General features: G+C 42.1%; 1 protein-coding gene across 2 annotated transcripts in view; it reads left to right on the forward strand.

Annotated features, from left to right (window-relative positions):
• Nucleotides 1-1,532: 1,532 nt before the first annotated feature.
• MDM1 (Mdm1 nuclear protein) overlaps nucleotides 1,533-24,030 on the forward strand; it is a 36,196-nt gene continuing 13,698 nt past the window's right edge. For both annotated transcript variants that reach the window (XM_067564067.1, XM_067564068.1), the window contains exons 1-7: nucleotides 1,533-1,658; nucleotides 3,991-4,105; nucleotides 11,020-11,393; nucleotides 12,017-12,151; nucleotides 13,592-13,771; nucleotides 16,968-17,107; nucleotides 18,873-18,972. In XM_067564067.1, the coding sequence (XP_067420168.1) occupies nucleotides 1,641-1,658; nucleotides 3,991-4,105; nucleotides 11,020-11,393; nucleotides 12,017-12,151; nucleotides 13,592-13,771; nucleotides 16,968-17,107; nucleotides 18,873-18,972 (1,062 nt within the window). In that variant the 5' untranslated portion in view covers nucleotides 1,533-1,640. The remainder of the gene's footprint in view (nucleotides 1,659-3,990; nucleotides 4,106-11,019; nucleotides 11,394-12,016; nucleotides 12,152-13,591; nucleotides 13,772-16,967; nucleotides 17,108-18,872; nucleotides 18,973-24,030) is intronic.

A 24,030-nucleotide genomic window follows, 5' to 3' on the forward strand; every position in this document is an offset into this window, starting at 1 on the left:
TTAATATTTCTAGTATATTGCCTTTTTCCCCCTCTCCCCATGTTCTTTTTAATTCAATATAATCAGGCACATATAGTGCCACAATGGAGATTAGCAGTGGAAAGCTAGTCAAAAGAAGTGACCCTTTAGCAGAGATTTGAGAAGAGATGGATTAAGCTCTGCTGGCTTCGTAAAGTACAGCAAAAGGCCCTGAAGAGTGGAGGAACAGCAATGACACAGTGTCTAAATAGGCTTCAGAAAGACACAAAATACAATTTTGTTCTTTATTCTAAAACCTGGTCTACTTTCAGGTTTGGTAGTGATGTAACTATGGGTTAGTCTACACTTAAAACTTACAGCAGCACAGCTGTACCAATACAGCTGTGCCGCTGTAAGGGCTTGTCTACACTAGCGCTTATGTTGGCAAAATTTATGTCACTCCAGGGTGTGTGTTTTTTCACATCCTTGAGCAACAAAAGTTTTGCCGGGATAAGCGCTAGTGTAAACCAGGCCTAACTGGCAGATTAGGGATGTGATTTTTTTACCTATATAGTTAAATAGGTATAACCCCCAGTGCTGATTCAGGGCAGGTCTACACTTAAAATGCTGCACCACTATAGTGCTTCAGTGAAGATGCTACTGGAGAGCTTCTCCCATCCCTGGCTGTAGTTAATCCACCTACCTCAAGAGGATGGTAGCTATATAGATGGGAGAAGCTCTCCAGTCAACATGGTGCTGTCTACACAGGGACAGCATAACTACATTGCTCAGCTATGTGGATTTTTCACACCCCTGAGCCATATATGGACGTAAGTTTACCGTGTAGACCTGGCCTGGGTTGCAATGCAGACCAGTGCACCTTGGTCCAGTTACAGCTTATTTCCTTTCCCGGGTGCACGTGCAACCTTGGGACCCTCTTTGGTACAGCCTGGGATCCCCTCGGCTTTCTTTGACGGGAAGCCGGGTGCCACCTATCTGCACCGCGCTCCCACCCCACCAGCAAGCCGGCTCGAACGCCCGCATATCCCAGCGTCGAGCCTTCCCATCCCTACCAATCCGCCAGCGCAGCGCAGCGCGAGCGGCGGCGCGAGGCGAGCGCGCGCCTGGAGCCCTTCGGCAGCCGGCGGCCTCGCTGGGGGCGGGAGGGCGCGCGGCAGAACGCACAGCTGGGACGGGAGCCAGCCGGGGAAGCAGAGAGCTGGGCCGCAGGGCGCTACCATCTCCACCCGAGCAGCGTCTCGCGCGGCTGGGCGGGCGCGTGCTGGGCGCTGACCTGCCTCTCAGGCCTGAGCAGCCCGGCAAGCGGCGGGACCTGGGGCGGGAGGTCACCGGGCTCCAGCAGGCCGGGCATGGAGGGGCGGGGCCCGGGCAGGCTGCCGGACAGTGACGGGGCGTAGACTGGGGAAGCCCCTCCCTGTCCCTACCCCCAGCCTGCAGCGGCGCCTCCTCAGGGCCGGGCGGGGCCGGGCCCCTCGGCTCCTCCCCCAGCGCAGCAGGGGGAAGCCGGCTCCAGCCCCAAGCCTGATGGGGCCGCTGTCCGCGCAGGCGCCGGGGGAGGGAAGCCAGTCCGGGGGCTTCTTCGCCAGGGAAACGGGGAGTGTTTACACGCAGTCGCCGCCTGCGCCGGACTCAGCGGCCACGGCCTCGCCGCCGCCGCCGTCATGCCCGTGCGCTTCAAGGTGAGGGCGGCCGCCAGCCCGGCTCCCCCGGGGCGCTGCCTCCGGCCTTGCCCCCGTCCGTGCTAGTCTCCGGCCAGGCGCGTCCCCTCCGCCGGGCCGGGCACCGGCGCTGTGAGAGCCGGGCGGGTGATGAGGGCGTGGACGGGGGGCGGCACACGTCCCGCATGGGCACTGGGCGCGGCCGGCTGGGGGGCGGCACAGGTCCTGAGGGGGGCCCGGGACAGGCACGGGACAGTGGGGTGGTATAGGACATGCATAGGTATGGGGCCGGGCCAGGGAGTGGCGGTACAGGACCTGAGTGGGCACCGGGCCGGCTTGGGTCGGGGGGGACGGTACAGGGTCTTTGTGGGCACTGGGGCAGGCCAGAGGGAGGGGGCAATAGAAGTCCTCTGTGGGCACTGGGCTGGCACAGGACCCGTGCGGCTGCTGGGCTGGCACTGGATGGCACAGGACCCACGCAGGCGCTGGGCTGGCACAGAATTGTGTGTGGGCACTGGGGTACTGAGCTAGAGTGCAGGATGGCGCTTGCGTGCCGGTACAGGTACTGCGTGGGCACCAGGCTAGCACAGGATGGGGGTGGCGTGTGGGTGCTCACCCAGTAGTGGGTCTCTTAATTGAGATGAACTAAGATGCCCCAGCACCCTACTTTTATTTTACTCCTGAGGGAATTCTGCACCAAAAAAAAAAAAAAAAAAAAAAAATTATGTGCATAATATTTTAAAATTCTGTAAAATTCTTCAGATTTTATTTGTTAATATATAAGTGTGGAGGCTCCAGCATGGCAGCAGGGAGCACAGGCCACTGGCTGCATGGAAGTGGGAGATCACTCTGCAGCTCTCCGCAGTGAGGCTGCATCTGCCCCTGACACAGTGCAAGGGCTGGGCCTGCCCCCAAAACACCCTGGGGTGCTGCTCTTCTGTGCCAGGTGCATCAGGTGTGGGCAGGCAGGCTCAGCCCAGCAGGATCCAAGTGTAGAGTGGAGGGATCCAGGTGTGGAGTGAGAAGGTTTTGTGTGGTGCAATCTGGGTGTGGGTGGCTAAGTGGGGGATGTGGATGCACAGGAGCTTGTTGGGGAGTCTGGGTGCAGGGAAAATGGAATTCTGCAGGGGGATCCAGGTGAAGCTGGTTAGGGCTCAGCAAGGGGTATATGAGTGTGGGGGGATAGGGCTCAAAAGGGGGTGTCTGGATACTGGGGGAGTGGGGTTTGGTGGGGTGGGGGTCCAGGTGCAGCTGGTTGGGGCTCAGTGGGGTAGGGTTCTGGGTACAGGGGGCTTCTTGAGTGATCCAGGTTAAGGGGGGTGGCACTCTTTGGGGTGGGGGCTTGATGAGCCCCAGTTCTTGCTGCCGCTGAGGGGTGCCACATGGTGGGATCCCACTCCCCCCCGATTCCTCATTCCCTTTCTCTCCCCCATCCCCTACCCTCCCCACAGTCTCCTGCCCCTATTCCCCTCCTCTCACTCCCACATCCCCCTGCCCTATCCCACCCTCTTCTCCACTGCCTATTCCTCCCCACCACACAGCTCTGCACCCATTTCCCCCATTCTCCTCGCCCTGCCCACCATGGGTACTCACTGTTATACAGAAAACAGGATGTCTCCCAGCACACAGAAAGGGAGCACAACTAGCAATAAGACCCAGAGCTGGGCAGTACTCTCCTTCAGCTGGGCAGCTCTGTGCTCACATAAATGTGGGGGGAGCGTGCAGTGGCACGTGACCTCCCCATGCCCTTCCCACACCTTGCCACTGTTTGGGGGGCAATGCCCCCTCTCAAACTACTCCCATGGGGGCTTCCCTTTGCTTTCCCCTCATTTTCTGCAGGGAAGCAAAGAAATCTGTGGTGGGGGGAGGTACATGCATTCTGCATGCGTGCAGTGGTGCAGAATTCCCCCAGGAGTATTATTTATGTAGTACAAGAGATGTACAAGGTGTTCATGTTCTGCAGAATACATTGAAGCAAGAACATTATTTTTCTGTGAAGATTGATTCGGACAAATATGATCCAAGGAACAAGTTTGAGATGAATTGGACCCATAATCTTTATTTGTAAAGATGTTAAAACTTAAAATATTATGCAGATTTTACGTGGTATCCTTGGCAGGTGAAATGGTTCTATATTTGCACTATTTCTGACATTACTGTCAGAAAACAGAATAAAAAGTTTTTGCTTACTTTGATCAAGATTGTTTTAGAAGATGCAGAGTTACCAACCTGCTTATGTAATTGACTGTGCTTTACAACATGCCTGTGAATGTTTAAGTGCTTGGAGATCTGTTGCTGTTGGGAACTAGGTGGAAAAATGGCACTATTCATAGTGTATGTCCATTTGCTATAGGGATTGAGTGAATATAAGAGGAACTTCAAATGGAAAAAATCAGATCTGTCAGAGTTTTGTAACCCTTCACAAGGGCAAAAATCCTCATGGGCTGGACTTCAATCTGATCAACGAGGTAAGAAATAACTGCCATAAATCATATACTATCTTTGCATAGAGCCCAAGTTTTGCAGAGAGTGAACTTCGGGTTTGAATTATTTATATAAAGCCAGAAATGTACATGTTGTTTAACAGTGTATGCCTAGCACTAAACATGAAACATAGGCACACAGTTAGCACAAGATGGTTTCTATTGCAGGAGCATAGGGTGGAGGTAATCAATCGAATGAGTTATTTCAGATGATTTTGATCGTATCCTGGTACAGGATAACAAGATTGTGATGAAGACTTATCATTGAGAGGCTTGCTGGAAAAGACGGGCTTTCAGTATACATATGAAGGGAAGTGCAATAATTAGGCAGTATAGGTATTTGCATGAAAGAAGACAGATGCAGGAATGGGAAAGGATGACAAAGGAAACTGCACATTAGGTGGAAGGCAAAAGAGAGGGAGGGTGTAGGAGGAGTCCAGTGCTTTGAAGATGAGTAGGAAAAGTTTGAACTATTGTATAGACAGAAGAGATTAACTTTTATCTATATCCATTCTTTAGTCTGCAGAGTGTATATATTAGAGACAGGGCTTGTCTACACTTACCTCGGAGATTCAGCGGCAGTCGACCGGAGTTACGCAAACTATGCAAAAAACTTGCGTAACTCCCATCGACTTCTGTGCGTCTGTTCTGCGCTCCGTCTTCAGTGCTCTGTGCCACTTGAGGAGGTGGTCTTAATACATTGATTTCTGGATCGACTGAGCGGGTCTTCACTGAAGACATTGCCTAAGAGTGGTTGCCTTGTTTGAGCTTGACATTTAAGCACTGTAAGAGCCATCTACTGGTAGTAAAATTGGGTGTCAAGGTAAGCACCAGGCAGTTTGATAGGATTGTCTTGCCAAAGTTACCTTCCACCTCACCACCTCCTGCTCTAAGTGCAAGGTACTGTCTTTGACCTTGCCTTCTCTAAAAATCATATAGCAAAGTGTATGGTGGTATTAAAAATATTCCCCAAACAGACACTCCATAGTGCACATTTATCCCCCTGTTGAGAGAATAAACTTCTGACAGATGGCAGTCATGTTGCTTAATGCACTACTGGAAGTCACTCAGATATTATGGTGATGAGTGCGATATAGGAATCTGCAGAGAATAGAATAGAGGCGAGCTACAATGAGATTTCATGAAGCTGAATTACTAGGCTCCTGGGACTCAATTCTGTGAGATGCTGAGTGTCTTTACTATCAAGACAAGGGGTTCCATTCTTCATGGAACCAAGGTTTCATGGGAGGTGCTGAGCACATTCCGCTCCAAAGATAACTTCATTAACAAGCAAATCAAGGTATAGTTAAATATCTACTTTTGGAAAACGGCAACCTTTTTCCTCTTGAACTAAAAATAAATTACCATCCTTGTTAGCATAGAGAGTTAATTTAACAGTATCTGTTAAATAATTTAACTTCATGAAAGAGCAAATCACAGTATAGTTGAATATCTACTTTTGGAAAAGAGCAACCTTTTTCTTCTTGAACTAAAAATAAATTACCATCCTAAGCATAGAGAGTTAATTTAACAGTATCTTATGTCAGTTCTCTTAAAAAAAAAAAAAAGTGCCATTGTTGTACAAGAACCAACATTTATCCTTGCTTTTCCTTATTAAGGAAAAAACCAGTTACTAAGCTTGTGTAACTGTTGTTATTTGAGATGTGTTGCTCATGTCCATCCCAATGTGTGTGACTCCCAAGCTGTTGTGCAGGTGGAGGGTTTGGAGTTATTGGCATGCTGATTGTAATGCTTGGCTGAAACTCGGGGGTCATCTCTAGCCTGTTGGGTGATGGCATAATAAGATGCAAAGGTATGGACTGACTGCCACGTTACTACACTGCAGATATCCTGAATAGGAATGTGAGCTGTGAACGCTGTCGAAGATGCGTGAGCCCTGTTGGAATGCGCCATTTGGGCAGCAGGAGTGGTGCACGATACAGGAAGTGTTCCACAATGAGATTCTCTGGGCTGAAACTGGGAGCCCTTTCATTCTGTCACAGGCCACAAAAAGCTGTGTAGATATTTGAAATGGTTTAGTCCTTTCCATATAGAATGCTAGTGCATGTCTGACATCCAGCGAGTGGAGTCTTTGTTCCTCTCTGTTGGCATGTAGCTTGGGCTAGAAGTCCGGAAGGAAGATATCCTGGTTACTATGGAATTGGGGGACTACCTTTGGAAAGAAGGCTGGTAGAGCAGAGAGCACATTACCAGCAGTTCAAATGGGGGTCCTGTCAGCCGCGTCAACACCTGGTTGATGTCTACTGGTGGTGGTGGGGAGACTATCGCACCTGGGAGTATAATCTCTCCAGCCCTTTAAGGAAATGCCCACAGATGGAGCTCGAGAAAACGGAACGGCCATTTACCCATTGGTGGAAAGCTGAGATTGCTGTTAGATGGACCCTGATAGATGACACACCCAGCCTTGTTGCTTCAAATGAAGCAAGTAGTCCAAAATGAAAGGCAGTGTTGACAATATAGGAGAAATATTCTTCTGTGTGGACCAGACTGAGAATCTCTTCCACTTTGCCAAAGTAAGTGGCTCTAGTGGAGAGCTTTCTGCTCCCTAAAAGCACCTCATGAACCAGCCCTAAGCATGCTAGCTCTGTGGGGTTCAGCCATGGAACTTCCAGGCCATGAGATGAAGAGACCCAAGATTCGGATGACATAGACGGACGTTGTCCTGGGAGATCAGGTTTGGAAACGGAGATAGACGGAATGACGTCTCCACTGAGAGACCCAGGTGGGTGGTAGCCCAGCCTGGCCTCATCAGCACTGGTTCATCAGGATAAGACACATCCTGTCCCTTCTGACCTTCAGGAAGACCTTGTGTATGAGAGGAAACAGATAGAAGAGCTGGCCCATCTAAGGAAGGGGAAAGGCATCTGTACGTGACTCTGAGCTGTGGCTCCGTAAAGAGCAGAACTGAAGACCCATCTGTTGTGCCTTGTCACGAACAGGTCTATGTGGGGAGTCCCCCACTTTTGGAAAATATCTTTCATGACATCTGGATGGATGGACCTCTCATGATAGCTGGAGAAGAGTCTGTTGAAGTGAACCACTAGCTTGTTCTCTGACCCTGGCAGATAGGTGGCCTCGAGGTGAATTGAGTGGGCTATGCAGAATTCCCACAAGCAAAGAGCCTCCTGGCACAGGTGAGAGGAGCGCGCCTCCATCCTGCCTGTTTATATAAAATGTCGCCGTTATGTTGTTTGTGAAGATTGACACACACTTGCCCTCCAAGTGGGTTAGGAACGCCTGGCAGGCTAGGTGAACTGTCCTGAGCTCCCTGACATTGATGTGTAACAAGAGCTCCCCTGGAGGTCAGAGGCTCTGAGTTCTCAGGGGCCCTAAATGATAAATTCTATCCTTTGAACTGGGAAGAGGATAGACTTTTGAATATTTTTTAACAAGCCCAAGTCCTGGAAAGTTGACTGTATTCACTTTACATTTTCCTCTACCTGGGCCTTGGTCCGACCTCTGATCAGCCAGTAGTTGTGAGGTAAGAGTAGATCTGAACTCTTTGTTTCTTCAAGAAGTCCATGAAAACTACCATGCACTTCATGAATACTTGAGGCCGAACATGGGAGCTTCGTGAACTTTGTGAACACGCTGACAGGCTGAACGGGAGCACTGCGAATTGGTAGTGCACGTGATTCATGATGAATCTGAGGAAACTTCTGTGACTTTGAAAGATCAGAATATGAAAATAAGCATCCTTCAAATAGAGGGTGGATCCAAGGATGGAGGCCAAGGAAACCATGTGGAACTTCAGTTTCTTCATGAACTTGTTGAGCTTCCGCAGGTCCAGAATTGGCCTGAGACTGCCTTTGGCCTTCGGGATTAGGAAATAATGCGAGTAGAACACCGGGCCCTTAGCTCCCGTGGAACCTCCTCCACAGCTCCCAATCTTAGGAGTGACTGCACCTCTTGAATAAGAAGTTGCTTATTCAGAGAAGGGTCCCTGAAGAGGGACCGGGTGGAAAGAAGGGGGAACAACTAAACTGCAGGGTATATCCCAGTGCTTGTGTAGCATCCACTTGTCCAAGATAATGTGTGCTCACACCTGATAGAAGAGGGATAAACGGTCCACAAAAACTAGGGAATCTGGATCCATGTTTTGGCATGGTAAATTGTCCCGAGTGTCACATCAAAAGCCCTGCTTGGATCTAATAGTTGCCAAGGCGTTCCTGACAAAAGCGGAAGAACTCAGTGCCAAGTCTGAGTGACTTGGCTCCGAAGGAGGACAGAAAGCTGCCTCCATGAAGATGAGCCTTAGTCTTGTGTCTCTGTCTTGGTGCGAGGCCTGAAGTCCTTGCAGATCCTGCAGCACTTACACATGTGAGCTTCCCCCAACCATTTAAGGCAGCTGGAAAGGGGGTCACTGACCGGCATAGGGTTGTGGCACAAACGACAAGGCTTAAACCGAGGCATGCCCTGGTGCTGGGCAGGGACTAACTCTACAACGTGGGGTACCCTAACCTAAATAACTAAGTATTCCAACAACTAAAACTTACAGCTATAATAACAGTAACTATACATACACAACAAGTTAGAGCAAAGTTCCTGAGGAGTATTTGTGAACACAAGGGCAAAGCAGTTCCAGTGACTGCCACGGCGGTAAGAAGGAACTGAAGGGGCGGCAGGGCACTTTATAGTGGCGCCATGAGCATGTGAATCCAAGGGCATCAGAGCCGATGTGCTGGATACCACTGATGGAAAATCTTTCTAGCAGCGGTGCTCTGAGCAAGCACCCACCTACACTGGAATGAACATGAGCAAACGCTTGAAGAAGAACTGAAAGTTTCTAGCCATTGTTTTTATAGGAATACTACATTTTAAGTCCTTAAACTGGTACTTGCATTTTAACAATTTATAATTAACAAGTTGACTCCATGTTAAGATTTTATTCAGTCAAATTATTTCCAAAACTTCATTTTGCAGAATCATTTGCAGTGACTCTTTTCAAATTGCTTTTCCATTCCTTGTCTGTTGGACAAGATGGAGTTTAATATAACCTTGTATGAATTCAGCAGTGTTGATTTTTAAATTAAATGGCTTTTTTTTCCCCTTTGGAAAGTCCTCAGATGGAGTTATGCAGGTGGCATTTAGGAATCAGCTGGCCATCAGAGTCCTCTCTGTGTGTGTCTGTCTGAGGAACGCAAAATCAGAGGTCAGAACTATGTCATCTTGGCTGATTCTCTCTGGTCTCTCAAACCAACATGTCCTCAAGTGATCACCAACAGCAAGACTCTCAAAGCAATTCCAAGAAGGCTATCAGCATTCTCCTTTATCTGAATCCTATTGCCAATGCCAAACATTCAAAAATCATGTCTTCGTCCCAAAGTCACAGAATTGGTTAAAATCTCAATTAAAAAATTGGGTAATTTAATTTTTATTTCACTTCTGATTCGAGCCTTTGTGAACTTGTCACGTTTTCAAGCTTTTCTCCATCACTGTGAGGGCTAGAAACTTTAAACTAAGATTCTTATCTAATCACATGCTTCTGGAAGCTAAGGCTTTAAAATAAACATCAAATATCACAAGACTCAAAATCATGTGGTTGGCAAAAAAGCAATCCTTTTTCATAGCTGTTGGAGTTTTATTGTGCTTAGGTTATGTCTGCCATGCCTTTGCTTCAATTTTATATGCCCACCTCTTTTTCTGGTCACATTTAAATCACACACATCCTTGGAACACCATTCAGACACAGACTGGTGTCACCTCAGACTGCTAGTGTACGGCTCACTCTTGGCTCTTTCTGTTGAAATGCATACTTATTCGTTTTTCTAAACAGACTGTGGCAATTTAAGAATACTCCTAACACTTATCCAAACAGAAGGTATGCTTGAATGTTCAAAATTTCCTTCTGCCATTTTCCCAGTGCCCCTCCAAAGGTGACATTAATACTTGTGGCATTTGTATGCTACAGCCCAAACATTCTATGCAATTGACATTTTATATGCTAACTTCTGCCTGAAAAATAGTTTATTCTCTTTCCAGCTGGCACCCTAGTTCCTCATAGATTAGTTTTTATACTCTGCAACTATTCCTCTTAGCCAAAATAGAGTCCTTTGTTAGCTGTTTAACACTCTCCAGCAGGATTCTGTTGCTACACTTTAATTATGCTTAACCACCCACTTCCTCCTTGAAATGACATCGTAACTTTGTTCTTATTTTCTTACATTAGTCACCTATTTCTTTTATTGTTTAAAACCATCTCCGATTATTGGTCTCTCTCTTTTGTGTAAATATGAAAAGATATTTCCTAAGCTTTAAAAATATGATGTAATGTATTAAGGATGTTAAGTTTTTTTTAAAGACGACTCTAGAAGATTTTTTTTTTTAAAAGAAGGAATCTGTGTAGGTGTCTGTGCAGAATGTTATTACATATATGGTGATAGATCACTGCTCTCCAGTGACTGTACAGTGAAACCTATACAGCCATGCACCTATTCAACATGCATAAGTAGTTTAGGAAGTTCCATGCCACACTTGGCCAGTGCAGGTTGATGATGATGTGAAAATTTTAGTGAAATTAATCTTTTTACTAACTGTGGGTTAAAGTTCTGCCCTCAGCTACATTCACATGACTCCCATTGACTACACTGGGAGTTGCAAAGAGGTAAAATTTGGATTGTGTGGTTTGATCCTGTAACAGGCTAAGTACCACATCTTTCACTGACTCCACTGGGAATTAAAGGCACTCAGCACATATGTTAAAGAGCTCAACACTTCATGGGACCGCAGTTGTAAACTGTCTTTGATCAAAGATATAAAAAATCAGTCTTGTGATATATATTCAGGTTCTCATCCCAGCATTCTGTTTTTGTGTTCCAATGTCTTTAAATCATAAGAGATGTATTTTACTGTGCTCAAGCTTAATGCATGTTTTGTAGGAGTCACAAGAGAGCCAAACTTCATTTCCAAGAGAAGGGTGCCTTACTTCAACCCACAGATTTCAAAGTCCTTTGAATGGAGAGGGGACAGCGATTTGGAGGGATACTTGGATGACGCACCAGAAGCTGAAGGCGCGGGGCCTGCAGAGTCACACACAGATAACAAAAATAATGATATAGATCTGGAAAACATTGAAACACCTGAAGCACCCAGGCTTCCTAAAAAAATTCGGTCCCATTCTGCAGATTCTAGAATTGAATCAGCCATCTCCCTTGCAGAAAACAATAAGAAGAAGTTGCCACCCCCAACTCCAGTGAACCAAAATGCAATATTTTTACCTTCAAAAAAGCACTTAGAAAAACTGGATAATGGGGTAGGAATCATTAGAAAGACTTTTTCCCCTTTTTTATAGTCCATGGTTAAAGTTAGGAATGTGACTATTACACTAAATTAAATACAATTAAGTCAGCTTTCATGCTAAAAGCTATTTCTGCTTTTTGTTATAACTTTGTCTCTGTGCAGCTCTGTATTTTGATATTAATCTGTTAAGTCCCCATTATTCTGGAAGAACTGTTTGTTAGGACCAGATTCTTTTTAGCATTTGAGCAACATACCTCAGGTGGCACGTGACCAGTATTCATCACTGAATTTGGTCTGCTGGTTGGATCATTAGCTTGCCCCGCTTGGGCCGGGTACTGATGGGGAGTGCGACGTGAAGATTGATCCATGCCACCTGCCAGATTCTGATTCTACTGAAGTCCATGGGAGTGTCACCATTTATTTCAATTGAATTAGACTTTAGCCCATAATTTGTAGTCTTTAAAGATGTCCAGATGAGAGAGTGTATCTTTGATTCAGTTATTTGGACTAAGCAAAGAGCAACACTGATCTAAGGATGTGGATTATAACAGTTTAGTTAAAAGAAAATTGCAGCAACAGAAAGTAGAGGAGTACAATAAATGGAGGTTTTTCTGATTCGTTGTTTTATGTTGACAGTTTCACAGAGTCCTGCAAAAGAAATCAGGCATGAATATTTCACCTTCAAATAGTTTCCTCAGAAATTCTGAATATCAAAGGCAGTTTGTATGGAAAACCCCCCCAAAAAACTCTCCAATACTTGCAGCTGACCAGGTAATTTTAAAGAAATCTGAAAAGGAAATATATAAATCAGTTTATAAATCAAGAAAGTCATTTAATTACCATGATTTCCTTATATTTTGTTGTGGTAGACTGGTATGTTATTTACAGTGCCACTTTTGTTTTCTAATATTTAAAAGCACTTACCTTTATGTTCAAATTCATATGTGATCCCTTATAAAAGGATCTGATCCTGCAGCCCTGTATGTAAGCAAAACTCTCATTGCAATTTCATGTACTTCAGTGGGAATTTTGCTTGTGTAGAATCTGTAGGATTAGTTCAATAATAGGTAGGTGTTGTAATATCACATTTGTTTAAATTATGAAAGATTTCACAGAGAGCTCCTTTTTATTAAGATTATATTACTAATCTGTATGATGCTCTCCTAATTGGTGCTCATTAAAACTGCTGTTCCATAGCAAAGAACAGGAGGTCTGAAGCAGCAAGTTTTTTTTCCTTTTTGTGCAGTTTACTCCAAAAACATAGATTGAGGACCTTAATCTGCACATGTTTACACATATGTTTAAATTTATTACTTTTGAGTAATCCCATTGATCTCAATGGGATTACTCAGAGTAGTAAAGTTATACACATGTAAAGTGTTAGCAGTATCAGGATTTAAGATTGAATTTTTTAGCATGAGATTCTAATGTTATTAACAGAGTATTGGATCTTGACTTTGTTATATCTATTAACAGCCTGATGAAAAGCATATCTGAATATTACAGTAGTAGATACCTGATCCTTGAACAGGTGTATTAAGAATGTCCAAATTATCTTGACGTCAGGATAATTGGTCTAATCCAAGCCCATATAGCAAAGCAGAGGAAAATTTATCTCTGTGACATATGGCATGTCCTTTAATTCTCAATAGTTTGTGGGAAGATCAGGTCTCACCGTTGTAGTAGTCAAGCAAAATTCTACATCTTAGTTTATAATGCAGAATTAATTGCAGAACAGGGAATGGATCAAATTACTATCCAATAGGAGTCTTATTTTAAACCATGAAAGTATTCATCAGTACTTGTTGACAGGCTGGAATTACTGTTATGGAGGTTTTATGGTGTATTGTTTAAAAAATCTGTGATTCCGAGTACAAATGTAAAGGTGAATCGCAAAGATTTGTCAACCACCCTATTCCCCATCCAAAGAAAATATGCTTTTTAAAATAAAGTCACAAGGGCAAATAGTTGGGCTAGACTTAAAAATGTCTCTGAATTACATCCATACAAAGAAATAATTTAATTAATTATTTTTAAGTTTAAGTCACTTCCCCATTCATCGTATAAATCTAATAGGTAACTTTTCCAGATGCAGTATTTGCGCACTCTTTGTTTTTTTGTATGCGTATTGGATGAGTCACTAAGGTAACTGATTTAAAAAATTTGGCTTTAAGATCAGCAAATTAACTTTTTTGTTTTTTAAATTCAAAGGTTATTCACAATACAACTAAATCCATTCCTCCATTTAAGTCTCCTGCAATTACTCCTGAAACTGAATATGAGAGAAATTTCAAAGTTTCTCCTCCAGCTAAGGGACCAAAACTGAGGTGTGATTTGGAGGAGAGAGAATTTCCTGTATGTGCACCAGTAAATATCTCCCCTGAAAGAAAGGTATTCATATACTTCAATATCTTTGATTGGTATTTCAATATTCTGATTTTAGTGGTTTTTCTGTTAAGGTTTATAATTACTACGTATGACACTGTAGTCCATTGGGAATGGTTCTGCTCTAGAAAGGGACTCTAAAAATAACATTGTGGGGCTCCGTGGTTGTGTCTCTCTGATTTCTGTGTCAAGTACATTCAGTTTACAAGTGAAAAGATGTTTGGGTTTTTTTCTAAATGCCAGCCCAAATCCTTAGCGTGGCTCTGAGATTCAAACTGGGTTCTTTCCTTTCTGTATACTGCTGCCAGCAATAAGGATTCTGCCAGCCAAGTTATGCCCTGCTTGCCACCTGTGTAGTCTCTTGATGCTCAGGAGGAGTAGAATTCAATTAATTTTCTATTGGGTGTGCTGGTTCTCTAGGTCTAACAAGAGTAAAAAGCAATAATTTTTTGTAATCACAAAAGTCCAAAGCTGTGGATTTGAACATGTACAAGGAACAAATCCAATGTACCAATTTTACAGTCAATTTTCAGACTACAGTTACACTTAAAACAATTCCAGCATTTTTTTTTTTTTAATTCAATTTACTTTTTAAGTTAATAGGTGAATGCTGTACTATGACAGCACACCATGTAGTATACACTGACTCCAGTGTATAGTTCAAACATTAGGGTGTCTTTTGCAAAGCCCAGACAGCAGTCAGCTATATTTTAGGCTTTACATACGTAGGTTATTTTGCCAAAGATTTCCTACCATTGCTATTGCCAATTCAGCTGCACTGGTGGTAGTGCAAGTTTAGAGAAGGTGTGGGTTGCTGATGGCAGGTTTGGCACCAGTTCATTTTGAGTACGTTTAGATAATACTGTGGTAAAAACATAGACTTTTTCTCCAGCAGCAGAGCTGAACCAATTATATCAGTAGTGGAAAATGTTTAGAAAAAAATTCGTGTAGACAAAGCCTTCAAAGAACATGATGATTAGTCTTTTTTATTAAATTCAGATCCAATGGAACAGTGGAATTCTGTCAGGCTGAAGAACCTTGAATTATCAGAGGATGATAACCTCAGTTCCAAAATATATAAAGTCGAAACTACTTTGCACAGTAATAGGATAAACACAACTTTTTTCTAGCATGATGCTCGCTGTTTTACTCCATTTTAAAGTTCTACAGAGTAGGCTATATGCATCCTCTAGCAATGAGATCTGGATGGGACTCTGTTCTGTCCATCATCTCAATTTCTTGATAAACCAGCAGGAGTCACTACCAGAATGAATCAAGAGTCTCAGTGCCTGATGAGCTAGTCACTAGAACCATTATCCAGCAAAGTGCATGCTTAGCTTTAAGCACACAGGTAGCCCAGTTGAAGTCAGTGGTACTTCTCTGCTTAAAGTTAAGCATGTGCTTCAGTGCTTTATTGGACTGCGGCTTAGACCAATCCATTACTTTAAAGGTGACTTTGAAAGGACAAATATTGAGCTTGTGCCCTCTTTTGCTTCTTTAGCAAATATGAAGAAAGTCTAAAAAGTGTGGCGTTGGTTGGTTGTTTTTACGTTTTCTGCTTATTTTTTAAACACTGGAAATACAGGTCATAGTGTACCCTGCAAGGGAACTGCAGAATTAATTATAATATTACAAGAATGAAGAGACAGATGAGCAAATGAGAGAGTAAGGAATTTTTAGTTACACTGTCTGAAACATTGTTTTCTGTTTGTTCATATTTATCTTCAATGATGAATTAATATTTTGGAGAATAGTGTGTTTTTAAAGATTCATCACACCTGCCCCTTCAATTACAGTGTGCCCTCACAATATGCATCTGAGAGCCTATAGCAAAACCAGACAACCATGACAAAAGAAAAATTTGAACGGGGGGCGGGAAAGGGAATCAACCTCCTACAAATCACAGATCAGCAAAAAAGGGCACAAGCCAAGTTTTCTAAAAAATCCTAAATTTCTTCTCAGATCAGTTTCTCATAATATAATAAAAGAAATGCAAAACTTCCCCCTACTTTAGTGCAACATTAAAGATGTACGGTATTTTTAAAAATGTCACAAATGCATAAGTTAAGACTTATATAGCAGAAATAACTTAGCCACCTTGCACAGTTGTAGTGCTACTTTGTTCCTGTGGTTTCTTATGAAATGTGTAGTTTTATTTTAAATGTATTCCATAAAGAAATAGGATGTATGATGTGGCTGAGTGAGTGTTGCAGTAGGAACCTGAATTTTGGTATTTCCTGGCTTTGAGATTTTTTTCTAAACAAGCTTAATGCATTCTTGTGGAGTTTGCATTAAATATGTGTGTGAGGGCTCATCTACATGACGCGTTAGTGCGCATCAGCATGTTGTGCACTAACTGACCATGTGGACCCTGCTGGTGCACACTAAAAGTTCCCTAGTGTGCACTGAATAGCTGGCTAGGCAGTAGTACTGCAGAAAAGGATTGGGAGTTATAGTGGATCACAAACTGAATATAAGCCAACAACGTCATGCAGTTGCAAAAAAGGCTAATCTAATTCTGGGATATATTAACAGGAATGTCGTATGTAAAATATGGGAGGTAACTGGGCATTGGGAGGCCTCTACTGGAGACTGTTCAGTTTTGGGCTCCACACTTTAAGAAAGGTGTGGACAAACTGGGGATAGTCCAGAAGAGTGCAATAAAAATGATAAAAGGTTAGAAAACCTGACCAATGAGGAAAGGTTTAAAAAACCTGGCCATGTTTAGTCTTGAGAAAAGGAGACTGAGGGGGACCTCAGAACAGTCATCAAATATGTTAAGGGCTGTTATAAAAAGGAGAGTGATCAATTTGTTCTCCATGTCCACTGAAGGTAGGACACGATGTAATGAGCTTATTTTGCAGCAAGAGAGATTTAGGTTGGATATTAGGAAAAACTTTCTAACTATAAGGGTAGGTAAGTTCTGGAATAGTCTTCCAAGGGAGGTTGTGGAATTGCCATCCCTGGAGGTTTTTAAAAACAGGTTGGATAAACACATGTCAGAGATGGCCTAGGATGGTCCTGCCTCAGTGCAGTGTGCTGGATTTGATGACTTCTTGAGGTCTCTTCTAGCCCTACATTTCTATGATTTTATCTTCTAAAATGTTAAAGTAAAAGGCTAGTGTCAAATAGAATTTGAGTTAGCAGAGTTCTTTTTAGTTTGTTAGCTAATATGATATTTCTAAAATTATCTTTGCCTTAGAATGAAAGGAAAGAAATATTCCTAAAGCCAACGGGAGATTCATCAAAACAAGGGAAATCAGAAACAGAACAGAAACAACCTAAACAAAAAAATAAACAACATATTACTCAAAAGCCCCTCTCTTTACATACAAGTCTTGGGTATGTATAATATAGGAAAATCTAATCTAGAATTTAGGTATTCAGCACCCTAATATTCTGAGGAGGGGCGGGGGGACATTCATCATTTTGATATTGGTATCAAATGCATTACCTTAGCATAGCTGTATAATACCTCATGTCCACATACACCTTTTTTCAACTTCACTCCAGCATTGTGATTGTGCTTGCTGTGGATAAACCTAAACACTGCAGCATCCTCCACCAGCTCACTCTGAACCATTGCAGTGCTGGAAACGAAAGCTGTGCAGCTGCAAGAATTCAGTTAGTTGTCCCAGTGCAATCCTCCATTGCTGCTGCTTATCTTTCAGTGACTGCTTTGGAAATTTAGACTGCTGACTCGGTCACCTGTCAAGCTGTTGACTTATTGGCTGCATGAAGGCCCTGAGGTACTTAGTTGTTCTCTGTTCTGCCCAGTCCCCACCATGCCTCATCATAAGAACATACACAAGATTAACAAGAAAACTTTCCTGAGCCATAGAATCATCTGAAAAACATGAAGGAAAAAACCCCAGAAAATGGACTTTAATCAAAAATGTACAATCCACCCCGTCACCTTCATATTCTCTAGTAAATCCATGTGCCTCCCCAATTGTTCTCATTCACTCACTTTTTTGAGATTTTACTTGGGTGAGAGTGACTCAGTGTATTCTGCCCAGTCTGGACCACTCCTGTCGCTAGACTTTGGAAGATAAATTTCTTTAGCTACAAAGGAAGAAAAGAGACAAATGCAACAGATGCATTTATTCATGGAAAAATAAATGAAAATAATGAGATCAGGCTCTTTAACTCTTTGGTTATCAGTGTTTTGGCCTTCAGGCTTAGAGTCAATTTGACAGTGACTTTTGAGGGAAGACTGGTGATCCTCTGTCATGATATCTGCTGTTGCGAGGATGTAGCCTCTGTCCCTCATGATCCTACAGTGGCTATTCATGCAGGACAGAAGCATTTGAAGTAGTCACAGAGCAAACCCAAATTGTGAACACCTGCAAATGTACAGCATTCATCTACTGATAGAAAGAATCTGCATTTGATGTGTGTCAGTGCTTTGCAGTATAGACTCCTGAAATAGAATAACCAATGTGGATGCACTGCAGTGTTGCCTCTTGAACTGGTTCAATCATACCATTGCAAATAGAACATAAGGAAACAAGTTATGTCAGTTTCAGGGAAGGGAAAACAGGACTCTGTTTGGCCAAAAGTTAGGAGAGATGTCAACTATGAGTCTTCCCTCCATATTTATATATACTAGGTTAATTTTACTTTCTAACTTTTGCCTTTTATAGTCTATATTCCTGAAAAGTGTTGAACAAAAGGGTTATTTCAAGTTTTCGCTGAAAATGTGAAAATGAAGTTAGTTGTATTTTGGACCAAGATTAAAAGAGGGTACCTGAAGTGCTCAGCACTTTTTTTAGGATAGACAGACTAATTTCTGTATATGAATGTGTATTTCACATGAGAGAGCATGTGAAAACCAATTCATTTTAATAAGTGCTGAGCACTTTTGAAAACCATACTACTTTTTAGGTGCCTAAATACAGACGAGTCTAACTTGAGGCATACATTTTTTGAAGTTTTAGCTTTGGAATTAGTCTTTAATTGTTGTCATGCAGCTCTTACCGTGCAAGAGTGCGTGTATTTATATTTATGTAATTATGAAATTTGTTTTTAAACAGTCTCCTAGATGATCAACAAAAAGTCAAATTTTACTGTTGTTTTATTTCCCTCCCTCCCCTTAATGTTCTAGGAAGGTGAACACTGAATATAGATCAAAATTTTTGTCCCCAGCTCAATATTTATACAAGGATGGAGCTTGGTCATGTATCAGGAAAAACATACCCGATCAAGTAAGTATCCATACAATATTTTCTAAGCATGTAAATATTCTTTTAGTGTCTCAATGAGGCAGGTACTGAGGGTCCTCATCTCCCATTGAGGAATTCAGGATTCAACCCCTTTTGTAGAAGGACCCACCCCAAAGTACTCTATTCTACCAAATTTTTGGAATATCCTTGTATGGTCTGTGGGGCAGGTATTGTGACTCCACAGTGGGACCTCTGTGCCTAGGGTATGCTGAGAAGGTAGGTTCCAACCAGCTATGACCAAACCAGAATTGAAATGTAATTGAGGTGGACTGTGGGAAAGGCCTCTGATTCTGAGTTTTTGCAGAGTTTTTCATTGAGAAAGTAATGCAGAGGGAGTGTAAAGGGATTGTGTTCCCGACCCCCTTGCTTCACTTGCTATACCAAGCAAGTTTATTTTGACGTTGTTGTTATATACATTTCTCCTAAATGTGCATATAGTATTGTATGGGAAACTAATTTTGTAGTTTGTTGAGGTGTGCCATGGTAATATATTACAACTGTACCTCATATATGATTATTACTGTGAAACCAAACTCATGAAGACCTAAGAGGACTAAAAACAAACAATATTTTTTACCTTGGGTATGTATTAAACCTCAGCTTAATACAGTCAAAATTTTAGGGTTTTTTAAAGTTATTGAGCACACGCTGACTGCAAGTGTTACTGAAACCCTTTGCTTTTAAAGTAAAATACCATTTTGTCAGATAATGATGTCCTGTGTCTGTAGGATTGGAGATACTTTGTAGGCAACACTCAAAACTCAAGGAGGGAGTTTGAGACAGTGTGCAGCTGAAGGTGACCTGAACTGGTTGTGGGGTGGGTTAGGACAAGGAAATAAAGTGTTTATCTTCTAAAATCTTTTTTGCTACTACTTTTTAGTCTAGTCACTGCAGTACATAGCAAAGTCAAAGATGCTGCTGCTGCTAATGGAGAACTAGTATTGTGCCTTATTAGGCAGGAGTGATCCTTATTGGGATCAAGTAGAGAGTTGTAGGAGGTAAATATGTGTGGCCTTTCATTAGAGTTCAAGAGAAACCAGCCAATTCCCACACTCTGGGACAATAGACCTGTGTTTCCACTTGTCTGGTGTTTCCCAGAGATTTTTTGTTTATGGGGTGTCACAGAGGAAGCTAGTTGGAGGTCACATGGGAATGAAGAGGTTCAACGATGAAGTATGCAAAACAAAACTGGTGGGATTTCTTTTCTCATGGCATCCTAACTAAAGGGTTTAGGTTGGATGGCTGAAAAAACTAGGGCCTTTTGATACTAAAATGCTATTAACTATAGTGAAATATCTCTATTTATTACTAATTTCATGTTTATACATATACACATACACACTCACCCACTCTCTTCTCTCGACCAGTTTCTCTTTTAGTTATGACAATATATTTTTATAATGTATACTTCAAAAGTTGTTTAACTTTCCCTCTCATCTTCCTCGACTAGGCTCTGCCATTTAGATTCTGATTTACACTTTACCTGTGATCATTCCAGACTAGCTCTGTATGTAGACGGAGAGCAGTATATAGCTCTTAAAGGGGTTTCTCATCTTGCTTTGTGGGGCTTTAACTGTGCAGCTTTTATTACTGCTACTGTGTCTGATTAATATCCCCATACAATGAAATAAGAATACAGTATAACCCTTTGTGTCTGAAATAGTTTCACTTAGGAGACTTGCAGTCATTTTAATTATACCTTTTAAATAATTAAAAATGAATTGGAGTAGTAAAGGCTGAAAAGTAAGTTAAAGCTGGGAATTTACCAAGCTTCAGGAGAAGGTCCTAGAGTTAAAACAAGTTAAAAACTCTTATGGACATGACTTCACTGTTAGTTTTTCTTGAGTTAAAGACTGCAGGGTCAGGCCCTATGTGACAAATAATAAATAGAACTAAATAAAATACTTCAGATACATTTGCAATTTAAAAGCATTCCACCATCTGAGAAATGGATTTTCTGCAAATCAGTGAGACAAATATAAATCCATAACTGAAAGAAAAAGTGAAGCTATGATCAGTTATTTATAAAACAAAACAAACAATTGCCCTTCCCTCTCCCAAAAAAACAAATAAAAACCAGTAACACAAAGGTGCCTCGGCCCTACACAATTTAGCCCTCTTCTGTCTAGCTGATCTTTTATCATATCTCACTGTCATCCACCACCTTTACTTTGCCAGCATCCCGAGCTTTTACTGCCCCTGGCAGCTTCTCTTCTCAACCACCGTCCTGCTTTGATGCCACCCTGTATGCATGGGGAAAAGAGCTATATAACCACTACCTTACCACTTTCAAATCTCTGCTTAAGACTGGCCTCTGCTCAGATGTCTATAAAACATTGCTTGCTGATCGTAGCTAGGTAGGTGATGAGTTGTGACTGTCCCTATTCCCCCTTCCTTCATTTTCCAGTCTTCATACTCTTACTGATTCCCACATTCCTGCCATTCCTTTTACTTTACCTCTACCTTCAATTTGAAAAGTGTAACAAAACTGTGCCAGTCACCCCTGTATTTATTTGCTTGTGTGTTATATCCCCATTCCGAGTCCTTTGGTCAGATCTACACTTGGAAGGTTTTACCAGTATAGTTATATCAGTATTCTGTTCTGGCAATATGCTCCTAGAGTGGATGCAGCATATGACAAAACTGGCTTTTTACTGGTATAGCTTGTCACAGGTCATGGCAGCTGCACCTGTATTTCCCCTCAGTGGCCCAGCAAGGGCACCCATTCTCAGGCTTCCAGATCCCCAGTTGGTTGCTTTTCTGGGTGGAGACCTTCATCTCTTCTCCTCTTGATAGGGCTATTTCTAGAGTGCATAGTTCCCAGCCTTCACTGTGTTATCCCCAGCACAGACAGGTTGCTCAAGGACACATGCTTGCTTTCTCTTCAGAGATGATTAACAGGTATAAATGCTACAGTTATAAGGTACCACACAGCACTTCCTATGCAAGCCTACTTTATTCTTAAGGTAAAAAGCATTACAAAGAAAATATATTAAAAACCACAGAAGAACCTAAATGCATGCTAATAAGCTTACTAGAGTTCACCCTAACATGGATTCTGACAAGAGCAATCCTTCAACCCCTACCCAAGGGAATTCCTTGTAGTTACAAGTTCATCTCAGCTTCAGTTCAGAACAAGCATCCCAATTTATAAGGCCTTAGTAGACCCAGTTCTTCCAACTATTCCAAAAGGAGAGGCGCTCTCCATGGACCAAGGGCCCTGTCCATTTGCTGGATTAGGAATAAGGCCATGAGCCAGTTTAAAACCAGGGTATTTATCCAAAAACCCTTTCTTTGTCTGTTGTTCCCTGGAGATTCCAATTTGAATTAGTATAGGTACACTTTACCAGGAGGGTCGCCTCAAAGGGTTGATAATGGAAGAAGTACACTAACATCCCCCTCTCTTCTAAAGAAGATACATATAGTGCCACAATAACACATACACCGTTGCATTTTTAATAAAGTAGAAATTCAGAGTTACAAACATCGCAGGAATGGAGGTGTTCGTAACTCTGAAATGTTTATAACTGAACAAAATGTTATGGTTGTTCTTTCAAAAGTTTACAATTGAACATTGACTTAATACAGCTTTGGAACTTTACTATGCAGAAGAAAAATGGTGTTTTTAACCATCTTAATTTAAATATAACAAGCACAGAAACAGTTTCCTTACCTTTTGAAATCTTTTTTTTAAACTTTCCCTTTATTTTTTTAGTAGTTAATGTTTAACACAGTACTGTACTGTATTTGCATTTTTTGGTCTCTGCTGCTGCCTGATTATGTATTTTCAATTCCAAATAAGATGTGTGGTTGACCGGTCAGTTCATAACTCTGAGGTTCTACTGTACCATCTACCCCAGAGGTGCTAGCCCTGATTCAATAAGGTTTATCCCAATTCCATAAGATTTGTTCAGGATATTGTCAGCATGCCAAATGGCTTATTCAAGAGTCTCTTGAGCAAAATAAGCCATAATGGCAAAAGTGCAGTTTTGCTGGTGTAACTGCATGTACACTAGGGGCTCTTGACAGTATGTCAATCAGGGATCACACTTCATCACACCCTTGACCTGTATAGACTAAACTGTTTTTCACTCTTTAGTAACTCAAACAGCTTGAAGCTGTTCTCAAATTTTGCACAAAATAAAATAAAATAAAATTCCCTTGTGAGCTGAGGCCACACGAACAATTTCAGCCCAAAAGGAGACTATCTAAAGCATGTGAAAACAAGGGCTATAATGAAAATAGCCTTACCTATAGTGATTACCTATAGTGATTCTGGGAGACTGTTCTAATATGTATTGTTAAGGGTTATTTTTCAGCAGTAGAATATTTTGAATGATCCTTTTAAAAAATTACTGAGGTAATTCATAATCATAGTAGGACTGTCTAGGGTCTATTTCCTGCTGCGATAATGCTACCTCCTGGGTCATTGAAAGAGCTTGGTCGTTCTTTATACTTCTTCACAATTCACTGTAGGCAGCACATTCTCAGTATGCCTTTCCTCCCCCTGCAATGTCCAATTGCTCTGAATTTATATTCTGCCTTTTATAGTTCAGCCTATCAATTATCATTATTAATTTTCATCCCTCTACTTAAACTAAATAATCTTACAAATTTCATTGCATCAAGCATGCTGTAGTCTTAAATGACAAATTCCCAAAGAATAGTGTTTTGTTTTGTTTTTTAAATTGAAAGGCCCATTGAGCCAAAGTCTGCAGTTACATCAATGCAAGCCCAGTGAATCTTCACTCCTGTATACAGTTGTCTTCAGTGTGATTACATGGGTGTAACAGAAGGCTGAATTTGGCCCCTTAGTATAATTCTTCCAGCAAATAACAGAGAAATCTAATATGTGAATGAAGGGTAAATAAAACAAACTAATTGAGATTTAATAGAAAAGTATGCCAAAGGAAGTGATAGAATTGCATGCCTGCTCCCAGCCATTATATATATATCCTACTACATTTTCATTAACCTTTTTCATGAGCCAGAATCAGTATAGCAATAATGCTGCTATCAAGGACCTTTTTTAAATATTAA

Source organism: Emydura macquarii, unplaced genomic scaffold (genome assembly GCF_026122565.2).
Source record: "Emydura macquarii macquarii isolate MOO-44397 ecotype Brisbane River unplaced genomic scaffold, CSIRO-AGI_Emac_v2 contig_2636, whole genome shotgun sequence".
Taxonomy (NCBI): Eukaryota; Metazoa; Chordata; order Testudines; family Chelidae; genus Emydura; species Emydura macquarii.